The sequence below is a fragment of the Macaca fascicularis genome, chromosome 7 (assembly GCF_037993035.2).
Source record: "Macaca fascicularis isolate 582-1 chromosome 7, T2T-MFA8v1.1".
NCBI lineage: Eukaryota > Metazoa > Chordata > Mammalia > Primates > Cercopithecidae > Macaca > Macaca fascicularis.
Window position 1 is genome coordinate 122,906,274 of NC_088381.1, and position 19,843 is coordinate 122,926,116.

The window sequence follows — 19,843 nt, forward strand, 5'->3', positions numbered from 1 at the left end:
GGGAGCTTTGGACTTCAGTGCACCTTCAAACTGCTAGATGAGGACTTAGTTCCCAAGCAAAGGTTCCCTGTAGACAAGTCCACAGGGACAGGAATGGCCTAGATCTAGACCCCTCCAATGTGCTCAGCTACTGGCTGATTGCAGGCAAGGAAAAGTTGGAGGCTATCCATTACTGGTACAGTGCCAGGACTAGGGTATGGTGAGGCACTTGGGCACAAATATTTGACTAATAGACTAAGGAAGACAATGTTTTGGTGCAATATTGTAAAATCAGAATTGATGCCAAAAAAAGCCTATGATGAGCAAGATACCAAATTTCAAATCAAACATGACTGGATTGCTGATTTCTTGTTGCTTCAGGCTTCACCATGGCTCCACAAAGCACTGCTTATTCACTGTCTCCAGTGAGGACAGGCTAGGTCCACACTAGTCGTGTAATTTTCCATAGGCCTGTGTGCCCTTATCCAAAAATAAGACTCTGGGCTTAGATATTTTAAGTTCCTCTGTTGCCCCTTTTTCAGTGTGAGAATTGTGTTTGCTGTGGAATACATCCAGGGATGTCTTCCTTTAAATAAGTTCACAGTTTTAAATGGCCACCCCCTGACTCACTAATGCCTTACACAAAGCAAGATGCAAGTGCACCACATGCTTTTAGGATATTTTTATATGTTAAAAAAATGTATATTGGCCGGGCGCAGTGGCTCACGTCTGTAATCCCAGCACTTTGGGAGGCCGAGGCAGGCGGATCACAAGGTCAAGAGATCGAGACCATCCTGGCCAACATGGTGAAACCTCGTCTCTAAATTAGCTGGGCAACGTAGAGCGCGCCTGTAGTCCCAGCTACTTGGGAGGCTGAGGCAGGAGAATCGTTTGAACCCGGGAAGCGGAGGTTGCAGTGAGCTGAGATAGCGCCGCGCCACTGCACTCCAGCCTGGCAACAGAGCGAGACTCCGTCTAAAAAAATACATATATTGCATATATGTGTCTATTTTGCACACCATATAATTGTCACGACATCTTTATTGCTAGTTAGTAGGTTCCTTGACTGGGGTCATGTCATCTGTGCCTGACACAGGAGGTAATGTTTATTCAGAAATGAAGATCGCGGCTGGGCGCGGTGGCTCACGCCTGTAATACCAGCACTTTGGGAGGCCGAAGAGGGCGGATCGCTTGAGACTAGCAAGGTGAGACCCCATCTCTACTAAAAACACAAAAATCAGCGGGTGTGGTGACACACGCCTGTAGTCCCAGCTACTAGGAGGCTAAGATGGGAGGATAGCTTGAGACCACCAGGCAGAGGTTGCAGTGAGCCGAGATCGCGCCACTGCATTCCAGTCTGGGTGACAGATGCCTCGTCTCAAAAACCACAAAAAAGAACATAGGAGAAGAGGCATTGATGAGGAAAACTCAGCAAAGACAGCAAATATCAATTTGTTAAGCTATTTGCAAAGGTTTTCTCTTTCCTGTATTAATCTTTTCCCTCTCCCCACTTTTGGCCCGAGGATCTGAATCGTTCGGTCAGGCAGAAATCAGACCGCGTCCATACCCAGCCTCCTTCGAGGCCTAGCTGTAAAAACCGCTGAGCAAAGGGAATCCAGAATCAGCCCTCAAGCAACTCAAGACAAGTTAGCAATTTCCGCCGGTATGCCGTGAACACCGGCGACCACTGGCGTTTCCTCTGAGTCCTCGGAACTCCGGAAACTCTGGGAGCTTTCAGCCCGCCCATCAGGGGAAAGCGGCCCGGGGCCGGCGCCAGGTGGAGCCCATCCCCCTGCGTCTGGCGGGCCGCAGTACCGCCAGGGGCCTGCGGGAGGCGCACGCGGCGCGGCCTGAGGGGAGGGGGAGAGCGGGCGGAGGCGGTGCGCTCGGCGCTTCCTGTTCCGGCGCCAGGAGGAGCCGCGCGCTGCTGGTGCTGTTGCCGCCGCTGCTTTCCCTGCCGTCAGTCAGGCTGCGCCCGCTTCTTCAGGGCCCAGTCCCTCGGACCCATCGCCGCTTCTAGACCCTACTGCGGTCTCGGATATTGCCGGGTGAGGCTGCTTCGGTACTAGTGGGAGTCGTGAAGGGGAATCGGGGGGCTGGGGTTGCGGAGCCCGCGGGCGCGGCCAAGCGGGAAGCGGGCGCGGTAACTGAGGTGCATCGAGTCACGTCCAGTGCTCGGGCCGTGGTCGCCTGCCTGGGACCGGGGCTAAGCGTTTCTCTCGGTCGCCTTCCTCCACGCTGCGGGCTGCCTGGGGATCGCCCCCCAGGGAGAAGGTGTAGGAGGCCGCTGACGTCGCGCCCGACGGGTTTCTGGGCGCCTGACGTCAGGCCTGGCTGCGGGGCGGGGCGGGCGCGGGCCGGCCCCTCCCCCACCCTTTCCCGGCGGGCGCGACCCGCTCGGAGGCCGGTTCGCTCCGGTTGATCCCGGACTCCCTTTGTTCGTGCGTCCCTAAAAGGCTGCCGGCCTCGCGCCTTTTGGCCCCGATTTCCCCTCTACCCCCACCCCATTGCACCCATTCATTAATTTCTAATAAAAAGGGAAAAGCCTGAAAAGATTATTACAGGAATCTCGGGCGCTTGTTAATCCGCAGTGTGACAACGCTCTGGTTATGACTCACTAGAGGAATTGCCCACGGATACGTTAGATGAATACCCAGGGCAAACCACGAGAAGGGCAGAATTTAGGGATCTCCTTTTTAGGACTGAAGAGCGCATACCTACGATAGCTTATATATAGGGGGACCGTTTTCCTCTTTACCTTGAAAAGCAAGAGTACAGCTTTTAATAGGTAAAGATTGCAGTGTTAAAGCATGAAGCCGGACTCGCTCGACCGAAAAATTTTTTTTTAGTTTTACTGCTAGAGAAATACACACCTGGGGGTTGTAAAGGTCTGTTTTGAAAAGGAACCCTCATTACAGGCAAAGGTAGCCTTCAGAAACATTTTGTAAGTTCTTTGTTCACTGGTGTTCTTTGAGGGAAGAATAGAAATTTTTCATGCTGGCATCTCTGAGCCCACAATGCAAAGCGAGTTTGCTTCAGAAACTTGGAGTGAATTGCAAATATTGGAATGTTCTTTTCCTCTCTCCAGGAGGAATGGGTAATATCCATCCCCAGTCTCTTAGCTGAAACTTTTGAAGCTAGTGTGTTTTGAATTCAAAAATACTTGGATTTTATCTTCATCTTTTTAGAAAGACGACATGTTAGACGAGAGATAACACCCCCAGCAGAATGGGGCACCGCATCATCCAACATTAATATTTGCAGCAATAGATGTGAGCATTCATTCTAAGTGGGGGCGAATAGAAACTATAAATAGCTTCAGGTCACATTTTGCCACCATGTAAGATTTGTGCCAAACTTGGGAAAGTTTATTTTTTCGGAAGTCTCTGGATTGAGAAGGGCAGATAAAGATTTATGGACCTAAAAGTAGGCATCGTAAAAGCTAATATTTGTTGAGGTTTTGCTATATTCCAGGCAGTGACTAAGAGATTTGTTTATTATATAAGTCTTAGAGCAAATCTATGATGTGCATACGATTCTGATCTCCCTTTGCCTCGAGTTTGGAGAATTGGACTTGTCAACTCTGGCCAGTCCAACCAGTGAAGAGCTGCAGTTGTAGCTGGATGGTCATACTTTAGCGTTTACTCTTTTACCTATAAGCTAGATGTCCACATACAAGGGAAAGAGAATTTGGTACCTGTTTTCCACCCAAGCACTATTTTAGGCACTTGATTGGACAGAGTCCAATTTAGTTCATCGCAGCATTACTGGTCTGGTTGTTTTTTGTTTTTTGTTTTTAACTGCGTGCTTTTTACAAACAGTATGGCCTGTTCTTTATAGTTCAGGTTCATTCAGATGAGCCGACTCTTACTGAAATAATTCAAACCCTCGTCTAAGGTCTCTCTGCTAAGACTTTCCCCTTCCCTTGCTATATTCTAACCCATCTGAACTGCTTATACCTCCTCACAGATTCTCCCAATTTTTACACCAACTGCTCTTCTTTCCCTAGGACCCATGTCACCGCCCTCTACTCCCAGCTCTTTCTTTATGGTCCTTATGGACTGCAAAAGACAGCACATCTCAGGAATCTCCATGTAATACTAAAATTTCTCTAAAGCCCAACACATTGTTTGGCACATATGTTCCAATAAATATATAACTAAATGCCAAGAAATATTGCAGGTTGCATATCCCTTATCCCAAATGCTTGGAACCAGAAGTGTTTCAGATTTTGGATTTTTTTTTTTATATTACACCAGTTGAGCATCCGAAATCCAGAATGCTCTAATGAGCATTTTCTTTGAGCGGCATGTTGGCACTCAAAAAGTTTCAGATTTTTGAGCATTTCAAAACCCCCGTTTTTGAGTTGCCCAAATGTAAAAAATGGAACATAATCAGATAAATGAGCCAATGCTGAAAACTAGCATGTATTCTAATTTATAACTTTTTATTTTTGGAGACAGTCACTCACTGCAAGTTCCGCCTCCTGGGTTCAAGCGATTCTCCTGCCTCAGCCTACCGAAGTAGCTGGGATTACAGGTGTCTGCCACCGTGCCCAGCTAATTTTTTGTATTTTTGGTTGAGATGGGGTTTCACCATGTTGGCAAGGCTGGTCTTGAACTCCTGATCTCACGTGATCCACCCCCCTGGGCCTCCCAAAGTGCCGGGATTACAGGCTTGAGACACTGTGCCCAGCCATTAATTTATATTTTCAGTATGATACATATCATCCCCTGCATACTAAACAAATCAACCCCAAAATTTTGATTTTATTTAATTTTGCCTAATAAATATCTAACATGTATATAGCACTTTATAGATTAAGTGTGTTACTATTTTCTGTGCAGTGGGTAGGAGCTATAACTTCTACAGATGGAAAATGGTCTCATTGAGAAGTTTATTTTTGTCAAAAGATACCGTCAAAAAGGATTGATGTCTGGGTTTCATCACTGTGTAGTCCCATACTGTTTATTACTCCGTCACAATTTGAAGGCTCTGTGAAATATCCATGAACTCCACTAGTAATTCATGGAGTTCAACTCTCTTAACCACCCTCCTCCCTGACCCATGATTGAATTGTCATTTTTACCCTAACAGCCATGAGAGTTTCCAAAATGTTATGTTTTACTTTTCTAGTGTATGTCAAAAGAAATTTTGTACTGTTTTAAAATTACTATTCTTGCTGCTCAGAGAATAAAAATTATTATTTTTCAGACGATGGGTGGATCGGACGATGCTATAAAATGGTAACAAAGTTTTGGAAATAATCGCTTTAGATTATTCCAAAAAGGAAAAAAAAATGAAAGCCTTTCTTAAGTATACATTTTTTTTATGAGTTCAAGGTTACATTGGCCTCATCTTAATAATCAGCAGTGAATCAGATATTTTGGAATAGCTTTATATTTTTATTTATTTTTCTTTTTGAGACAGAGTCTCACTATATTGCCCAGGCTGGTCTTTAACTACTGGCCTCAAGCGGTCTTCCCACCTCAGCCTCCTGAGAAGCTGGGATTACAGGTGCACACGACTAAGCGCGGCTTAGAATAGCTTTTTAGAAAACCTAAACTTTTTACGTTCTGCAACTTTCCTCATACTGAAACGTTCATGTCCAACTCTGTTTTTCACCTTTTCTAATGAAAGTATTCTCCAAAGAGCAAATTGGAATGCTTCCAATTACAGTTGTTCCCCCTTATCCTAGGGGGACACATTGCAAGACTCCCCAATGAATCCCTGAAACTGAAGTCTATACACTGCGGAAGCCTAAGTGTACCATGTTTTTTATATCTAATAACCAAGATGGGCTGATAGCGTATACAGCATGGATACACTGGACAAAGGGATGATTCATGTCCTAGGCAGGAGGGTGCAGACTTTCATTTTGCTACTCAGAACATGCTCTTGCCCCATTTACTTAAGAATTGGCCAGGTGCAGTGGTTCGTGCCTGTAATCCCAGCACTTTGGGAGACCGAGGCAGGCGGATTACTTGAAGCCAGGAGTTCAAGACCATCTGGCCAACATAATGAAACCCCATCTCTACCAAAAATTAAAAATTAGCTGGGCGTGGTGTCATGTGCCTGTAATCCCAGCTACTCGGGAGACTCAGGTAGGAGAATCACTTAAACCTGGGAGACTGAGGTTGCAGTGAGTCGAGATCACATCACTGCACTTTAGCCTGGATGGCAGAACGAGACTCCATCCCAAAAACAAAACTTAATTGTTTATTTCTGGAATTTTCCATTTAATACGTTCGGACCTCAGGTAACTAAAACCATGGATGAGGGGGGATTACCCTAACATGAACGCTGATTATTCTAGTAATGGAGAACTGGTTACTTTACTAAGACAGTGCCATAGAACAGAACTTGTTATTAATTCCTATGCTTAGGGCTTTGTTTTTTAATCACGAGATTCTAGCACCTCCCCTATCTTCCAAACTTGGATTTTGAACTTTAAAATTTTGAAGTAGTATTGTGAATCAGTTGAATATTATTAACTTGTAGAATAATTTATGTAATTCTGTGACTAGGTAACTGTGTAATTCTGAAAACCTGAACAGTCAAGACCATTTGGTTCACTTTGATTCTCAACTCCAGAATTAATATGAACTTTGATAAAGAATCATTTTCTATTTCAGAAAGGCTAATCCTGTTTAAAAAGCATGTTAGTCTTACAACTTACCATATATTTTCTACACTGTTAGTCGTAAAAATTTTATTGTGTGATATGATTGATGTTAAACCTTAACATGGAAATGGGTTGTATGTGTTTTTTGATATTCTGAATAAAAAGGATATAGCAGTTGGGATAGGCTTGGGTTCTTGTCCTTCATGTTCTTGTCCTTTCATTCCTCATGATAACCAAATCATAATTAGAAATAAGATGCTAAGGGGCCAGGTGCAGTGGCTCACACCTATAATCCCAACACTTTGGGAGGCCGAGGCGGGCAGATCACCTGAGGTCAGGGGTTCAAGATCAGCTTGACCAACATGGGAAAACCCTGTCTCTACAAAAAATACAAAAAATCAGCCGGGCATGGTGGCGCATGCCTGTAATCCCAGCTACTCGGGAGGCTGAGGCAGGAGAATCACTTGGACCCAGGAGGCAGAGGTTGCGGGGAGCCAAGATCGCACCATTGCACTCCAGCCTGGGCAACAAGAACGAAACTCTGTCTAGAAAAAAAAATAGTAAGATGCTAGGAATATAAGAATACAAAGGTGACTCTATATTAATACTGAATTGATAGGTCAAAGGAGAAAAACCATGAGATCCATTCATTAGAGACTGAAAAGTCTTTTGAGGGAATTTAGTGTCTTCTTGCTTTCTTTATTAACTAACAAAATAGGAATAAATAAATAATAGCATAGGCATAAATTAAAAACTTAATGTAATTTTTTAAAATCTCAAACTAAAAATGGGAATCATACTTAAACATTAGAAGCAGTCCCAGGAGAGTTGGAACAAGACTGCTGTGCCCGCTATCACTACTTAACATTTCATTATTTAAGTCCTAGCAGGTGCAAAAGAGAAAATATGCATAATTATTAGAGAAGGAAAATTATTTTTTGCAAATGGCATATTTTTTTAAATCTGGAAATCCCAGAGAATCAAGTGAGAAACTTTGAAGAATAATTCAGTAATGTTGCTTCCTACCCTAGGTTAATTAATATAAAGAAGAGTTAAATTCCTATGGCATATTTCTGGTCATAAAAACATCACTAAACTTTTAAATAAAACCCAAAACACTTCTAGTGTTAAACATTTAAATGGACTGGGCACAGTGGCTCACACCTGTAATCCCAGCACTTTGGGAGGCCAAGGTGGGCGGATCACAAGGTCAAGAGATTGAGACCATCCTGGTCAACATGGTGAAACCCCGTCTCTACTAAAAGTACAAAAATTAGCTGGGCGTAGTGGCACGCACCTGTAGTTCCAGCTACTCAGGAGGCTGAGGCACGAGAATCGCCTGAACCGAGGAGGCAGAGGTTGCAGTGAGCCGAGATCACACCACTGCGCTCCAGCCTGGCGACAGAGCGAGACTCCATCTCAAAAAAAAAAAAAAAGATTTCTGCTAAAAATTTTTAAAATTAGCTGGTTGTGGTGGTGCATGCCTGTGGTCCCAGCTATTCAAAGGCTAAGGTGGGAGGATCACTTGAGCGTGGGAGGTCGAGGTTGCAGTGAACTGTAATCACACCACTGCACTCCAGGCTTGGGTGACAGAGCAAGACCCTGTCTCAAAAAAAAAATTGAAATGAATGTGAGCTGTGTATACATTTGAGAAAGATTAATAAAAAGATAATTATTTGCCTCCCTATTCCAGTTCAGGGTCTCAATGGCTGGAGACTTTCCTGGCAATTCAGAGCCCAAGATGGGAACCAGCCCTGAACTGGATGCCATCCCAGCGCAGGGTGCTCTCGCCCACACCCCCACCCATGGAGACTGGGCCGTGTAGACACATCCATTCATGTGCATCTTTGGGATATGGGAGGCAATTGGAGTACTTGGAGAAGACCCATAAAGATGGGAGAATGAGCTAGCTTCACACAGACAGTGACCTCAGCTGAGACTTTTTTTTTCTTCTCCTCATCAACATTATAACAAAACAAAGTTGAATGAAACGTCTTTTGAGGACCTGCTGTAGACTAAAATTTAAAAAGCTGTCCCATATTTGAACGATCAATTAGAAAGTACAGTGGAAGAAAAGAGCCTATTTGCAACCACAGGAAAAAGTTTAACAGAAATCCCTTAAAAGAAATGTATATACGAGATCTGATCAAGAAAATGATCTACATGAAAAGGACGGGAACTAAACAGTCCTCTGTGTCTGCATTTGCGGGTAGAAAATATTCAGGGAGCCGGGTGAGGTGGTTCTCGCCTGTAATCCGAGCACTTTGGGAGGCCGAGGTGGGCAGATCACTTGAGGCCAGGAGTTGAAGAGTAACCTGGCCAACGTGGTGAAACGCTATCTCTTAAACATAAGAAAAATTAACCGGGTATGGTGGCGCTTGCCTATAATCTCAGTTACTCAGGAGGCTGAGGCAGGAGAATCTCTTGAACCAAGGAGATGGAGGTTGCAGTGAGCTGAGATCATGCTGTTGCACTCCAACCTGAGCAACAGAGTGAGACCCTGTCTCAAAAAAAAAAGAAAAAATACTTGGGGGAAACACAATAAAAAATATAAGTTAATATAATATAGTACTCACACTTTTAAGTGTTATAAATAATATAGAGATGATTTATACAGGAGGATGTGCATGGGTTATATGCAAATACCACACCATTTTATATCAGGTACTTGAGCATCCTGGGATTTGAGTATCTGCGGGGGTCCTAGAACCAATCTCCCTCAGGTACTGAGGGACTACTATACCTTGTTCTTGAATGAGATGATTCGACATTTTAAGTAGATGTTCCCCAGATTCATCTGTAAATTTAATACATTTCCAACCAGAATGCTAACAGATTTTTTTTTAACGAAATGGAAAAAATAGGTAGGAAAATCGGGGGGGGGGGGGGGAAGACAGTAGGGTGACTCACATTAATGTTTATTTAAAATATATTATAAAGCTTTTGTAATTAAAATGGGATGGTACAGTTGCAGACCAGTAGAAAAGAATAAAGTCAGCCTGGCGCAGTGGCTCACGCCTGTAATCCCAACACTTTGGGAGTCCAAGGCAGGCAGATCACTTGAGCTCTGGAGTTCAAGACCAGCCTGGCAACATGGTGAAAGCCTGTCTCTACAAAACACTAGCTGGGCAGGATCGATTGAGCCCAGAAGGTAGAGTCTGCAATGAGCTTATGATGCTCTGGCCAGGGAACAAAGCAAGACTCTGTCTCAAAAAGAAAAGAAGAAAGTCCACAATATCAGTTGGAAATGAAGGAGGCTGTGTAGCCTGCTTGTTAAGGGCCTAAGCTCTGGAGTCATACTGGGTTTGAACTGCTTCTCTCCTTGTCATTAGCTCTGGGACCTTAAACAAGTTAACTTGCCAAGCTTCCTCTTCTCCAGCTGTTTGGGGGTGAAAATAAAATTTGTATCATAAGGTTCTGGAGCTACCAAGTGAGATGGTACACAGTGCACCACCATGTACCATGTTCCATGGTAAATATTGGATAAATGCTAGTTATAAATGGCAGCAGTAGAGTGTAGTAAAGGTAGCTTGTCCAATTAGTTGAGAAAAGATAGATAGTTGATAATTATTGTTTGGAAGAATTCAAAGATTTTAAACAAGTTAACCATGAAAATACTATATGAAAGCAAGGCAGAGTGGGAAAGGCCTTTGTAAATATATCATAAAATCCAGAAGCCACATATAGGAAGAGATTGATAGATTTGATGACATGAAATTTAAAAGTTTTGTATTACCAGAATATGCCATTTAAGAGATCTACAGATAAAATGAATTTGGGAGAAAATTTTTTTTTTTTTTTTTTGAAGACAGAAGTCTGGCTCTGTCTCCCAGGCTGGAGTGCAGTGGTGCAATCTTGGCTCACTGCAAGCTCCGCCTCCCGGGTTCATGCCGTTCTCCTGCCTCAGCCTCCCGAGTAGCTGGGACTACAGGCGCCTGCCACCATACCCAGCTAATTTTTTTTTGTATTTTTAGTAGAGGCGAGGTTTCACCGTGTTAGCCAGGATAGTCTCCATCTCCTGAGCTCGTGATCCACGCCTTGGCCTCCCAAAGTGCTGGGATTACAGGCATGAGCCACTGTACCCAGCCAAAAAATGTTAATCTCATATATGAGAGCTAGTCTCCTTAGTATCTTACAAAACAGTGAGAGGAAAAGATGTGCTACTGAGTAGTAAAATGATCAAAGGCAAAGAGTACATACAGTCTTTTATTTATATAAAGTCAAAGAACCAGCAAAATTAAGTCAAAAATTGACTGCCATGTGGCATGGCAGTTGATTGGAAAAGAGCATGAGTAAACTTTCTGGAGTGAGAAATGTTCTGTATCTTGGGGTGGTTACAGGGGCGTATACAATTATCAGAGCTTGTTAATCTGAACACGTAAGATCTCTGCATTTTGTTGAGTGCTAATTATACTTCAATTTAAAAATTGGTAAAAGTACTGCAGTACATGAACAAATTTAAATTTGGGGGTACACACAGTGGCTCATGCCTGTAATCCCAATACTTTGGGAGGCTGAGGCAGGAGGGTTCCTTGAGCCCAAGAGTTTGAGACCAGGTCTGGGCAACATAGTGAGACACCTGTCTCTACAAAAAAAAATTTTTAATTTTAAGAAATTTGCTGGGTATGATGGCACACACCTGTAGTACCAGCTGTTAGGGAGACTGAGGCAAGAAGATGACTTGAGCCCAGGAGGTCAAGGTTGCAGTGAGCTGTGATCTCGCCACTGCACTCCAGCGGGGGTGACAGAATGAGACCCTGTCTCCAAAAAAAAAGACAAGGAAGTGTAAGTTAAAATAAGATGCTACTTTTTAATACCTATTGTCATTATAAACAATAAATTTAGTAATATCCAATGGTAAAAGAGGAGTTAGAGAAATGAGTGACTAAATTGGCATGGACTTTTCAAATGGATTTTAGATAAATTTATTTGTTGACTCTAAATTCCATGTCCAGTGCTTTTTCCCAGTGATAGATTCTCACAAAGATGTGTTCAGAGATGTTCACTGTGTCATACCTAAAACAATTTATACTGCTACAAAAAGAAGGTAAATTAAATTGCAAATCATTTTTGTATGATGTGCAGCCATTAAGAGGGATGAAGTTGATAGAGCTGTATGAACTATTATGGAAAACTTTCCTATGTAAAGAAAAACACATTACATAAATGATTAAGATTCTGTTTAAGTAATAATAATGTATGCATAGAAAGTTCCTTAAGGAATATTTAAGAAATGGTGAACACTGATTTTGAACTTTTTCTTCCTTCATTTCTTTTCTTCTTTTAGGAAAATGTCTGATGAATTTTCGGTAAGTTGATGAGTTTATCTGTGATAAGTTTTTCATCTCTTAAGAAAAACAACGTGGTCCTAACTGGCCTTTGTAAATCTTTTCACTTAAAAGAGATGCTTTAACCAGGCGCGATGGTGTGCACCTGTAGTCCTAGCTACTTGGGAGGATCCCTTGACCCCACGATTTCCAGGCTGCAGTGAGCCATGATCGTGCCATTGCACTACTGCCTGGGCGATAGAGTGAGACTCTGTTTATAAATAAATAAAAGAGATGCTTTTTGTGATTCTTGGCTTTGGGGGTAGGAGAGGGATTTTGATAGGTGATTTGCCAAACATGGAGATAATAGCATGTTTGGAAATGTTTCCTATATTTCTTTATGAATCCTTAAATGAAAATTTAAGATGTTACTTCTATTCTCTTTTACCCTGATAGTATTAGTAGCCAACATTTATTGGAAATTATTATATACCAGGCACTGTGTTAAGTGTACTACATGAACTATCATATTTAAGCCTCAAATTAACCCTAAAATAGTTTTTGAAACTGAAGAAGCTCTATCTCAGAGTATGTAGCTCCTTTGAGGTTAAGCCAGGATTCAAATCCATACCTTGACTGTTAGTTCTATCTTCTTAATTACTGTACTTTGTTATATTAATACAGCAGAGAAATGAAGCACAATATGATTAGTTGTATTTAGAAAACGAGCTTCTCTGAAGAACTTGCACTGTAAAGTTGATATTCAAAGTAACACCTCAAGTTTTATGTTAAATCGAGTATGTTTTAAATGACTAGCTTAGCTTTTGAAGATGTTCTTGAGGTTTATAATTCCTGGCCCTGTAGGTTACTGTTCTTTGTGGGTTTATAATGGTGTTTGGTATAACTTTTCTCTTGATAAGATAGATAAGATGTTATCTGTTTTGTGTTCCAGTTGGCAGATGCACTACCTGAACACTCCCCTGCCAAAACCTCTGCTGTGAGCAATACAAAACCTGGCCAACCTCCTCAAGGCTGGCCAGGCTCCAGCCCTTGGAATAATCCGAGTGCTCCACCTTCGGTGCCATCTGGACTCCCACCAAGTGCAACGCCCTCCACTGTGCCTTTTGGACCAGCACCAACAGGAATGTATCCCTCCGTGCCTCCCACCGGACCACCTCCAGGACCCCCAGCACCCTTTCCTCCTTCTGGACCATCATGTCCCCCACCTGGTGGTCCTTACCCAGCCCCAACAGTGCCAGGCCCTGGCCCCACAGGGCCATATCCTACACCAAATATGCCCTTTCCAGAGCTACCCAGACCATATGGTGCACCCACAGATCCAGCTGCAGCTGGTCCTTTAGGTCCATGGGGATCCATGTCTTCTGGACCTTGGGCGCCAGGAATGGGAGGGCAGTATCCTACCCCTAATATGCCATATCCATCTCCAGGGCCATATCCCGCTCCTCCTCCTCCCCAAGCCCCTGGGGCAGCACCACCTGTTCCATGGGGCACCGTTCCACCAGGAGCCTGGGGACCACCAGCACCATATCCTGCCCCTACAGGATCGTATCCCACACCAGGACTCTATCCTACTCCCAGTAATCCTTTCCAAGTGCCTTCAGGACCTTCTGGTGCTCCACCGATGCCTGGTGGCCCCCATGTGAGTGTTCAATTTGTTATTTAAAGTGTACTAATTGTACATAGCACAACTGAAAGATTGTTTCTCCCCAGTTTTGGATGGAAGATTAAGAAGGCTTTTAAGTTTTTAAAAGAGAGTGTGTGTATATTAAATGAGTAAATTTCAAACCTTCAGGTAAAGCATTTAAAAGGATGAAAGCAGTATTTTAAGTATCCCTTGTGCTAAAAAGAAAAATTTTCCAAAGATCCCCAAAGACTTTGTAATGTAGTAAGCAGTGTCCCTCAATAGCATCCTTTAGTTAAACTCTGAGATTCACTGGGCTTTTTGTTTTATTATTATTATTTCTCAGTATCGTTTCATAGCATCACACCAAAGTATAGTTCAGTAAAAGCAGTCTCTACCTGTCTAGCTTGATAGAGGTAGATTTTTAGAGAATCCAAGCCAGTGAGTAGGTAATGTTGCCCATCTTTCAAGCAATTCTCGAGCTCGGGATTGTACCCCTATTCTTTATTGTCAGTTACATGTAATGCTTTATGCTTTACTGTCAGACAAGCCAGAGTGGGGTTAACATCTTAGTTGAGGAGCCTGCCTTGGTCATATAACCGAATGGAAAAGTACCCCATTTCCCCTGTGAGGTAAGCCAAGCGAGTATCCAAACGCAGAAGATTTTCCTTAGGAAAAAAAAGTCTGTTAACTGGTTTGTTTTTTTTTGTTTGTTTGTTTGTTTTTGAGACAGTCTTGCTCTGTCATCCAGGCAGCAGTGCAGTGGTGCGGTCTCTTGGTTCGCTGCAATATCTACCTCCCAGGTTCAAGCAGTTCTCTTGAGTAGCTGGGATTACAGGCGTGCGCCACCACACTGGCTCATTTTTTAATTTTTAGTAGAGATGGAGTTTCACCATGTTGGCCAGGCTGGTCTTGAACTCCTGACCTCAAGTGATCCGCCCGCTTCAGCCTCCCAAAGTGCTGGGATTACTGAGCCCACCGTGCACGACCAGAAAAAAAAAATCTGTTAACTCTTAATACACAAATAACTAGTCAGATCTCTGATTAGATTAGTCAAACATCCACTCCAGCTATAAAGGAAAAGAAATCTTTAAAGTACCCCCAAAACTTCCTCCTTGCATTAGTGTAATTTCTTGCTATATATATTATCTAAAAATATTTGTTTTGCAAAGTGTACGCCAGAGTAAGTGATGTGACTTGCTGTTTGGATTTATTAAGCAATAAATTTACTTTAAGCCACAGTAAGGAGTTAATAAACTCCATTTGCAAAATCTAGAAGTTGACTTTTTCTTTTTTCTATTGCAGTCTTACCATTAAGTTAACAATGGACGAAGAGATGACGCTTTGCTTTTTGAAGTACATATATATGCACATGAATGCATATATAAAAATTGCTGGTTTCACTATTAGAGGGCATTCATGAAAGAACAACTCTTGCACCTCTCAGAGAAGATAACTGCCTCTTGTACTTGGATGTGTAGTACATCATATGTATACAATCAGATAAAAGCATAGAAGTAAATCATTCAGATGTGATTTTTATTTGGTTTTCATGGAAAGTTAAAGTGATAAAGTATATTGAATAGCTCTTTGACAGAATTTGTTTAAATTATGAAACTACACACTTAAAAATCTAAGATGTGGATTATTGTTAGAATCTGCAACTTCATTGGTAAATTATTTCAAGTATTTTTCTATAATCACTTTCCCCTTCTAAATAAATAAACTTTGAGAATAACCCGTCATAATCCAAACAAATAATGCCTCAGCATTTTGAGCTACTCTGTCGGACAAATAAACCTGTTCCTCTTGAGGTTATATTTTGGATATACATTTTTAAACTGTCAGTAATTATTGTCAGATGTGGAGTTCAATAGCCAGCCAGTGTTCATTTTTATCCTTGAGCTTTCAGTAAAAACTTCCTGGTTTTATTTTTAGTCATTGGGTCATACAGCACTAAAGTCTGCTATTTATGGAAACTAACTTTTTTGTTTTTAATCCAGGACAACATGTATGTAAATTAAATTTTTAGATAATTGATTATCTCTTTGTACTACTTGAGATTTGATTATGAGATGTGCATATTGCTTTGTGAAGAGCTTGAGGAAGGAAATAATTCTCTCCTTTGTTTTGAACCTCAAACTAGATAAACCCTAGGCATTGCTTAATTGCAACAGGTAATTTTCATTCCCTCAAAAACCTGAGGCAGCTCTTCTGCCCAGAGCTTTCCCTGTAGCCATCCCCCCACTTGCCCTTGGTTCTTTAGAAGGAGCACATCCCTTGATTCCTCCCTGATGTGGTAAACTGGCACACTCTAGGGGTCTAAAACATAAAACAGTTGTGTTTAGAGAACCTTAAGTCATGCAGACATGACTGTTCTCTTTGTACAAGTGTGAATCAAAATATGTATCTGTTTTTCAGAGTCTGGTTAAGCTATGTCATTGTCTACTGCATAGTTTCCTGAGTCTATTTGTAAAGTGCTTATGGCTAACAGTTCAGTTCTGTATTTGTTGACAGGTAAATAAGTGGAGTTGAGTGCCATCTTTGAAAAATTTACCCTCTAGCTCTAACACTGAAAATAATAATAAATTGTAGATCTCTGCAACTAAGTTTAAAGCAGTGTGACTGTGTTGCTTAAATATTACTGTTTATAACCACCAAAAAAGTCCTAGTAGTTTTTTGGCACCTTATGTTTAAACCAGATTCTTAGATTTAGGGTAGACCTGACCTTGTTATTTATTAGATAACATTTTGAATGTATCCATTGGATTTCTAAAATGTATTGTGAATTTCTCAGACAAACAGGATTTATGCTGGAGCTCTGTTTTGCTTAGAAATAAAATATTTAGTGGTTTATTTCTGCTCTAATTAAAATGTCAAGAATGCCAAATGCTGCCAGTTTTTTGGTTTGATAGCTACCTCCTTTTAAGAAAGCAAAATGGTTACCTTTCAGAGGAACATTCAGTGTTTAATCCTCCCTTATGTTAACTAGATGATAAATGAAAGCTTTTAGAAATGAGAAAGTAGAAACTAATTTGTTAAGATATTTTCGGACTGCGGAATGTTGTTAGCTTTTTGTTTCACTTCTCTGCAAGGACAGGTGTTAGCTATCTACAATACTATTGGACTCTGTTGTCAAAGTAGCCCCCAATCTACAAGGCAGGTAGCCTTGGCTTGAATTATCAATATCAAAATGTCAGTTAACCATGGAGGGATAAAGTAATGTGAAAAGTGAGATGACTGCAAAGATGTCTCTCCTTACAGTTATTTTGGCTGGCCTACATTGGGATAAACTGACAAATAGCAGTATTTAGTTTAACACTAGAGCAAATACAATTTGACTAGGAAGAAGAGATAGCAGGTTTGGGAATCTATAATTATGAAGTCCATTGATTTTGGGAGAAAATCCGTTGCTAAAGGATTCGAAGGGCCATGAACACAATTTGGGATTACTACTCCCAATAAATATAATAATTTTGCTAGTGACCGATACTGCCCAGTGTGCCCTAAATCATACTGCCATTGTACTCCCTTTGTTTTCAAGGACTTTACAAGTGGTATTTTGGGGAGTTTTTTTTTTTTAATATAAGAATGGAGATAAAAGGGATAATAGAATTTGCTTTTATATTTGTTACTTTTGTAAAGCATCTTTTCTTCGATTCTTGTTGGCATTCTGAGCCAAAAAGTATTTCAGGTTGGTTCAGTGTGGAGTTAAGAAAAGCAGGAGTTTTAGTGGAGAAATGGGGAACAGCATCGAGAAAGGCTTTTCTCCTTTTTGCTTTTTTTTTTTTTTTTTTTTTTGAGAGAGTCTTGCCCTGTCACCCAGGCTGGAGTGCAATGGCATGATCTCGGCTCGCTGCAACCTCTGCCTCCCGGGTTCAAACGATTCTCCTGCCTCAGCCTCCCAGGTAGCTGGGATTACAGGCGCCTGCCACCATGCCCATTTTTGTATTTTTAGTAGAGATGGGGGTTTCACCATGTTGGCCAGGCTGGTCTGAAACTCCTGACCCTGTGATCCACCTGCCTCGGCCTCCCAAAGTGCTGAGATTACAGGCATGAGCCACCACGCGACCTTTTTTTCCTTTTTAAAATGGAATAATGTTGCTTTCAAAACAAGACATGTTAGGCTGAAATTGGTTTATGGAAAAGACTGCTTGTTAGCAAGTATATTTGGTCTTAGGCAAGGAATACAGATTATAGAATATGCTGACATTTGAGCTTCGGAGGAAGAATTTTCAAATAAATCTAATGGAAGTAGTTGAGATATGTTCAGGAATACTGTTTCTGGAGTTGGAATCTTAAGTTTTGAAATGTTGAAACCAAAAAGACAAAAATTAAAACATAGACCTTAGGTCCTCATTCACACCCAGTTCTCAAGAAGCAAGTGGAGCACTTCAAATACCTTGGCTTGTCTGTCCCATCCTGCCGCCTTCTCATCTTTTCATGCTTTTGAAGACACCATTTACAGCTCTGACTCAGCCCTATTTTGTATAAAGTAATATATTGATTATTCAGAAATAGACAGTACATTTTTTAATTACCCAAGGACTGACTGCTTTGTCCATTTTACTGTTGGTTATCTTCAGTAGAGAATAGTAATAGGGCAGAGAAGAAAAGTATGTATTTTGCCTTAGTCCCACCACCACAATGGACTATTGGGATATTTTCTAAAAAACCAATCAATTTGCCCATGATCTATTACCTCACAAATAATTAGTGCCACCTATGGTACTCAAATGCACAGCTTTTGAAACTTTGTGTAGATGACAAAAGCTCTACTCGAGTTTTTGTTAAGACTGCCTAGTTTGAGTATCAGTCAATTGCCTACACCTCTAAACAATAAGTGCCAATGTCTCAATTTTCTCACCCTGAATGATAGAACCCTTTATCAAATGCCAGGGTTAGAAAGCCTGGAAATAAAACTTAAGCACAGACCTTCAAGTTTTTGAAAAGCATAAGCCTAAATTCAGATAAATCACACTGATATATTGTACTGTGCGTAGAAAGTTGTAGGTGGCGTTCAGGGAAGACTTTGATTTTAATAAAGCAGTATTTAGTATTGAAGACAAACACTTTATTTTCAGAATTCTGCCAAGTAAAACAAAAACTGCCAGTAAAATAATATTTTGTAAATGCCAGGCAAGCTTCTGGCTATCGAAAATATCTGAGTCATTTATTCAGTAGACAATGTTATCCTTGATCCAGGTTTTTTGCCAGCTATAAGGGAATCCCTGTCCTTGAGAGGCTTATAGTCTATAAGTAACATTACAGAATTCGTTAGCACACCCATTCATTGTTAATTTTACCTAGATAAACGTTGATTGCTACTGGTGGAAACTGTAACCAGCCTTTGGGCATTTTAAAGGGCGACATGTGGCATACCTTTTTTTTTTTTAAGAATTTAATGTTTTTCAAGATTGTAGTGTTGATCAGCGCAACAATTCAAGTGTGCAAAGTAACAGGATAGTTTGCCTCTTCACTTTACCCCTGGATAAAGGCACTTGAACTGCCTGTCACTGATTAGCAGATACTGACTTGTTGCCATTAAGTAAACTTCTGTGTGCTCTATGAAAGTTTTTTGTAATTTTCTTGAAATTGTGATTTTTCACTGACAGTAATGACAACTTTAATGTATGTAATTGTCTATGCATTTTAAGTTAAACTGCCTAAAATGTGATTTGAGACATATACATTTGTTTGTATTATAAATTGTAAGCAATCAGTTTGAGATACTAGGTTTTATCACCTGCTGCTGTATTTGTAAACAAAGACAAATGTTGCTTTAAGAAGTAATTATAATTAGGAATAGGCTATGGATGTGATACTTGATATTTTTTAAGATAAACTTGTTTGCTTTTGTGTATTATACCTGGAAACTTTTTTTAAAAAATGTATTTTCATGGTTTCACAGATATTTCATGTTATTTTATTCTTTAGGCCCAATTCTGGGCTTCTCTGAGCAAGTCCAGAGCCTGATTAACTGCAAATTTGTTGTCAAAAAGGAAGAAAAAAGGGCCTGAGATACCTCTTTGCATGTGACCTGCATTCACTAAGGATGTCTGGAAACCACCCTTCCTCCGCAAACCCTCTCAGCAACATGGTGTCCGTTGTGATTTTCTCTTCTTTCAAGGCTAGGCTACTCTTTGTAACCAGATTATCTGTATATGCGATAATATGAAGTCAGGGAACTTTCTCTCCCCGTCCCTACTCCCCTCACTCCCCCACTTTCTGTTATGAAAGATAGTTGTACTTTTATCATTAACTGCTACGCATTTAGTGAGGGTCACATTATTAAACCTGGTGGAGTTCACCATTTTCCCACAGGAGGTT

The 19,843-nt window shown here is 41.2% G+C and overlaps 1 protein-coding gene across 2 annotated transcripts; it reads left to right on the plus strand.

The window, feature by feature from the left end:
- The first annotated feature begins 1,870 nt into the window (after positions 1–1,870).
- Positions 1,871–19,425, plus strand: MAPK1IP1L (mitogen-activated protein kinase 1 interacting protein 1 like). 2 transcript variants are annotated; one of them, XM_045396454.2, is made up of 4 exons: positions 1,871–2,027; positions 11,892–11,913; positions 12,824–13,531; positions 14,819–19,425. In XM_045396454.2, the coding sequence occupies exons 2-4, from the start codon at positions 11,896–11,898 to the stop codon at positions 14,828–14,830; spliced, it is 738 nt and encodes a 245-aa protein (XP_045252389.1). In that variant the 5' UTR covers positions 1,871–2,027; positions 11,892–11,895; the 3' UTR covers positions 14,831–19,425. The 2 variants fall into 2 exon arrangements, with proteins under 2 accessions (XP_045252389.1, XP_045252388.1); XM_045396453.2 differs by lacking the exon at positions 14,819–19,425 and adding an exon at positions 14,059–14,174.
- The last annotated feature ends 418 nt before the right edge of the window (positions 19,426–19,843 follow it).

Excerpts from the sequence above, each read along its gene's own strand:
- MAPK1IP1L (XM_045396453.2), top strand. Across the intron at positions 13,532-14,058 it reads CGATGCCTGGTGGCCCCCAT|ACAAGCCAGAGTGGGGTTAA; the intron begins GTGAGTGTTCAA and ends CTTTACTGTCAG.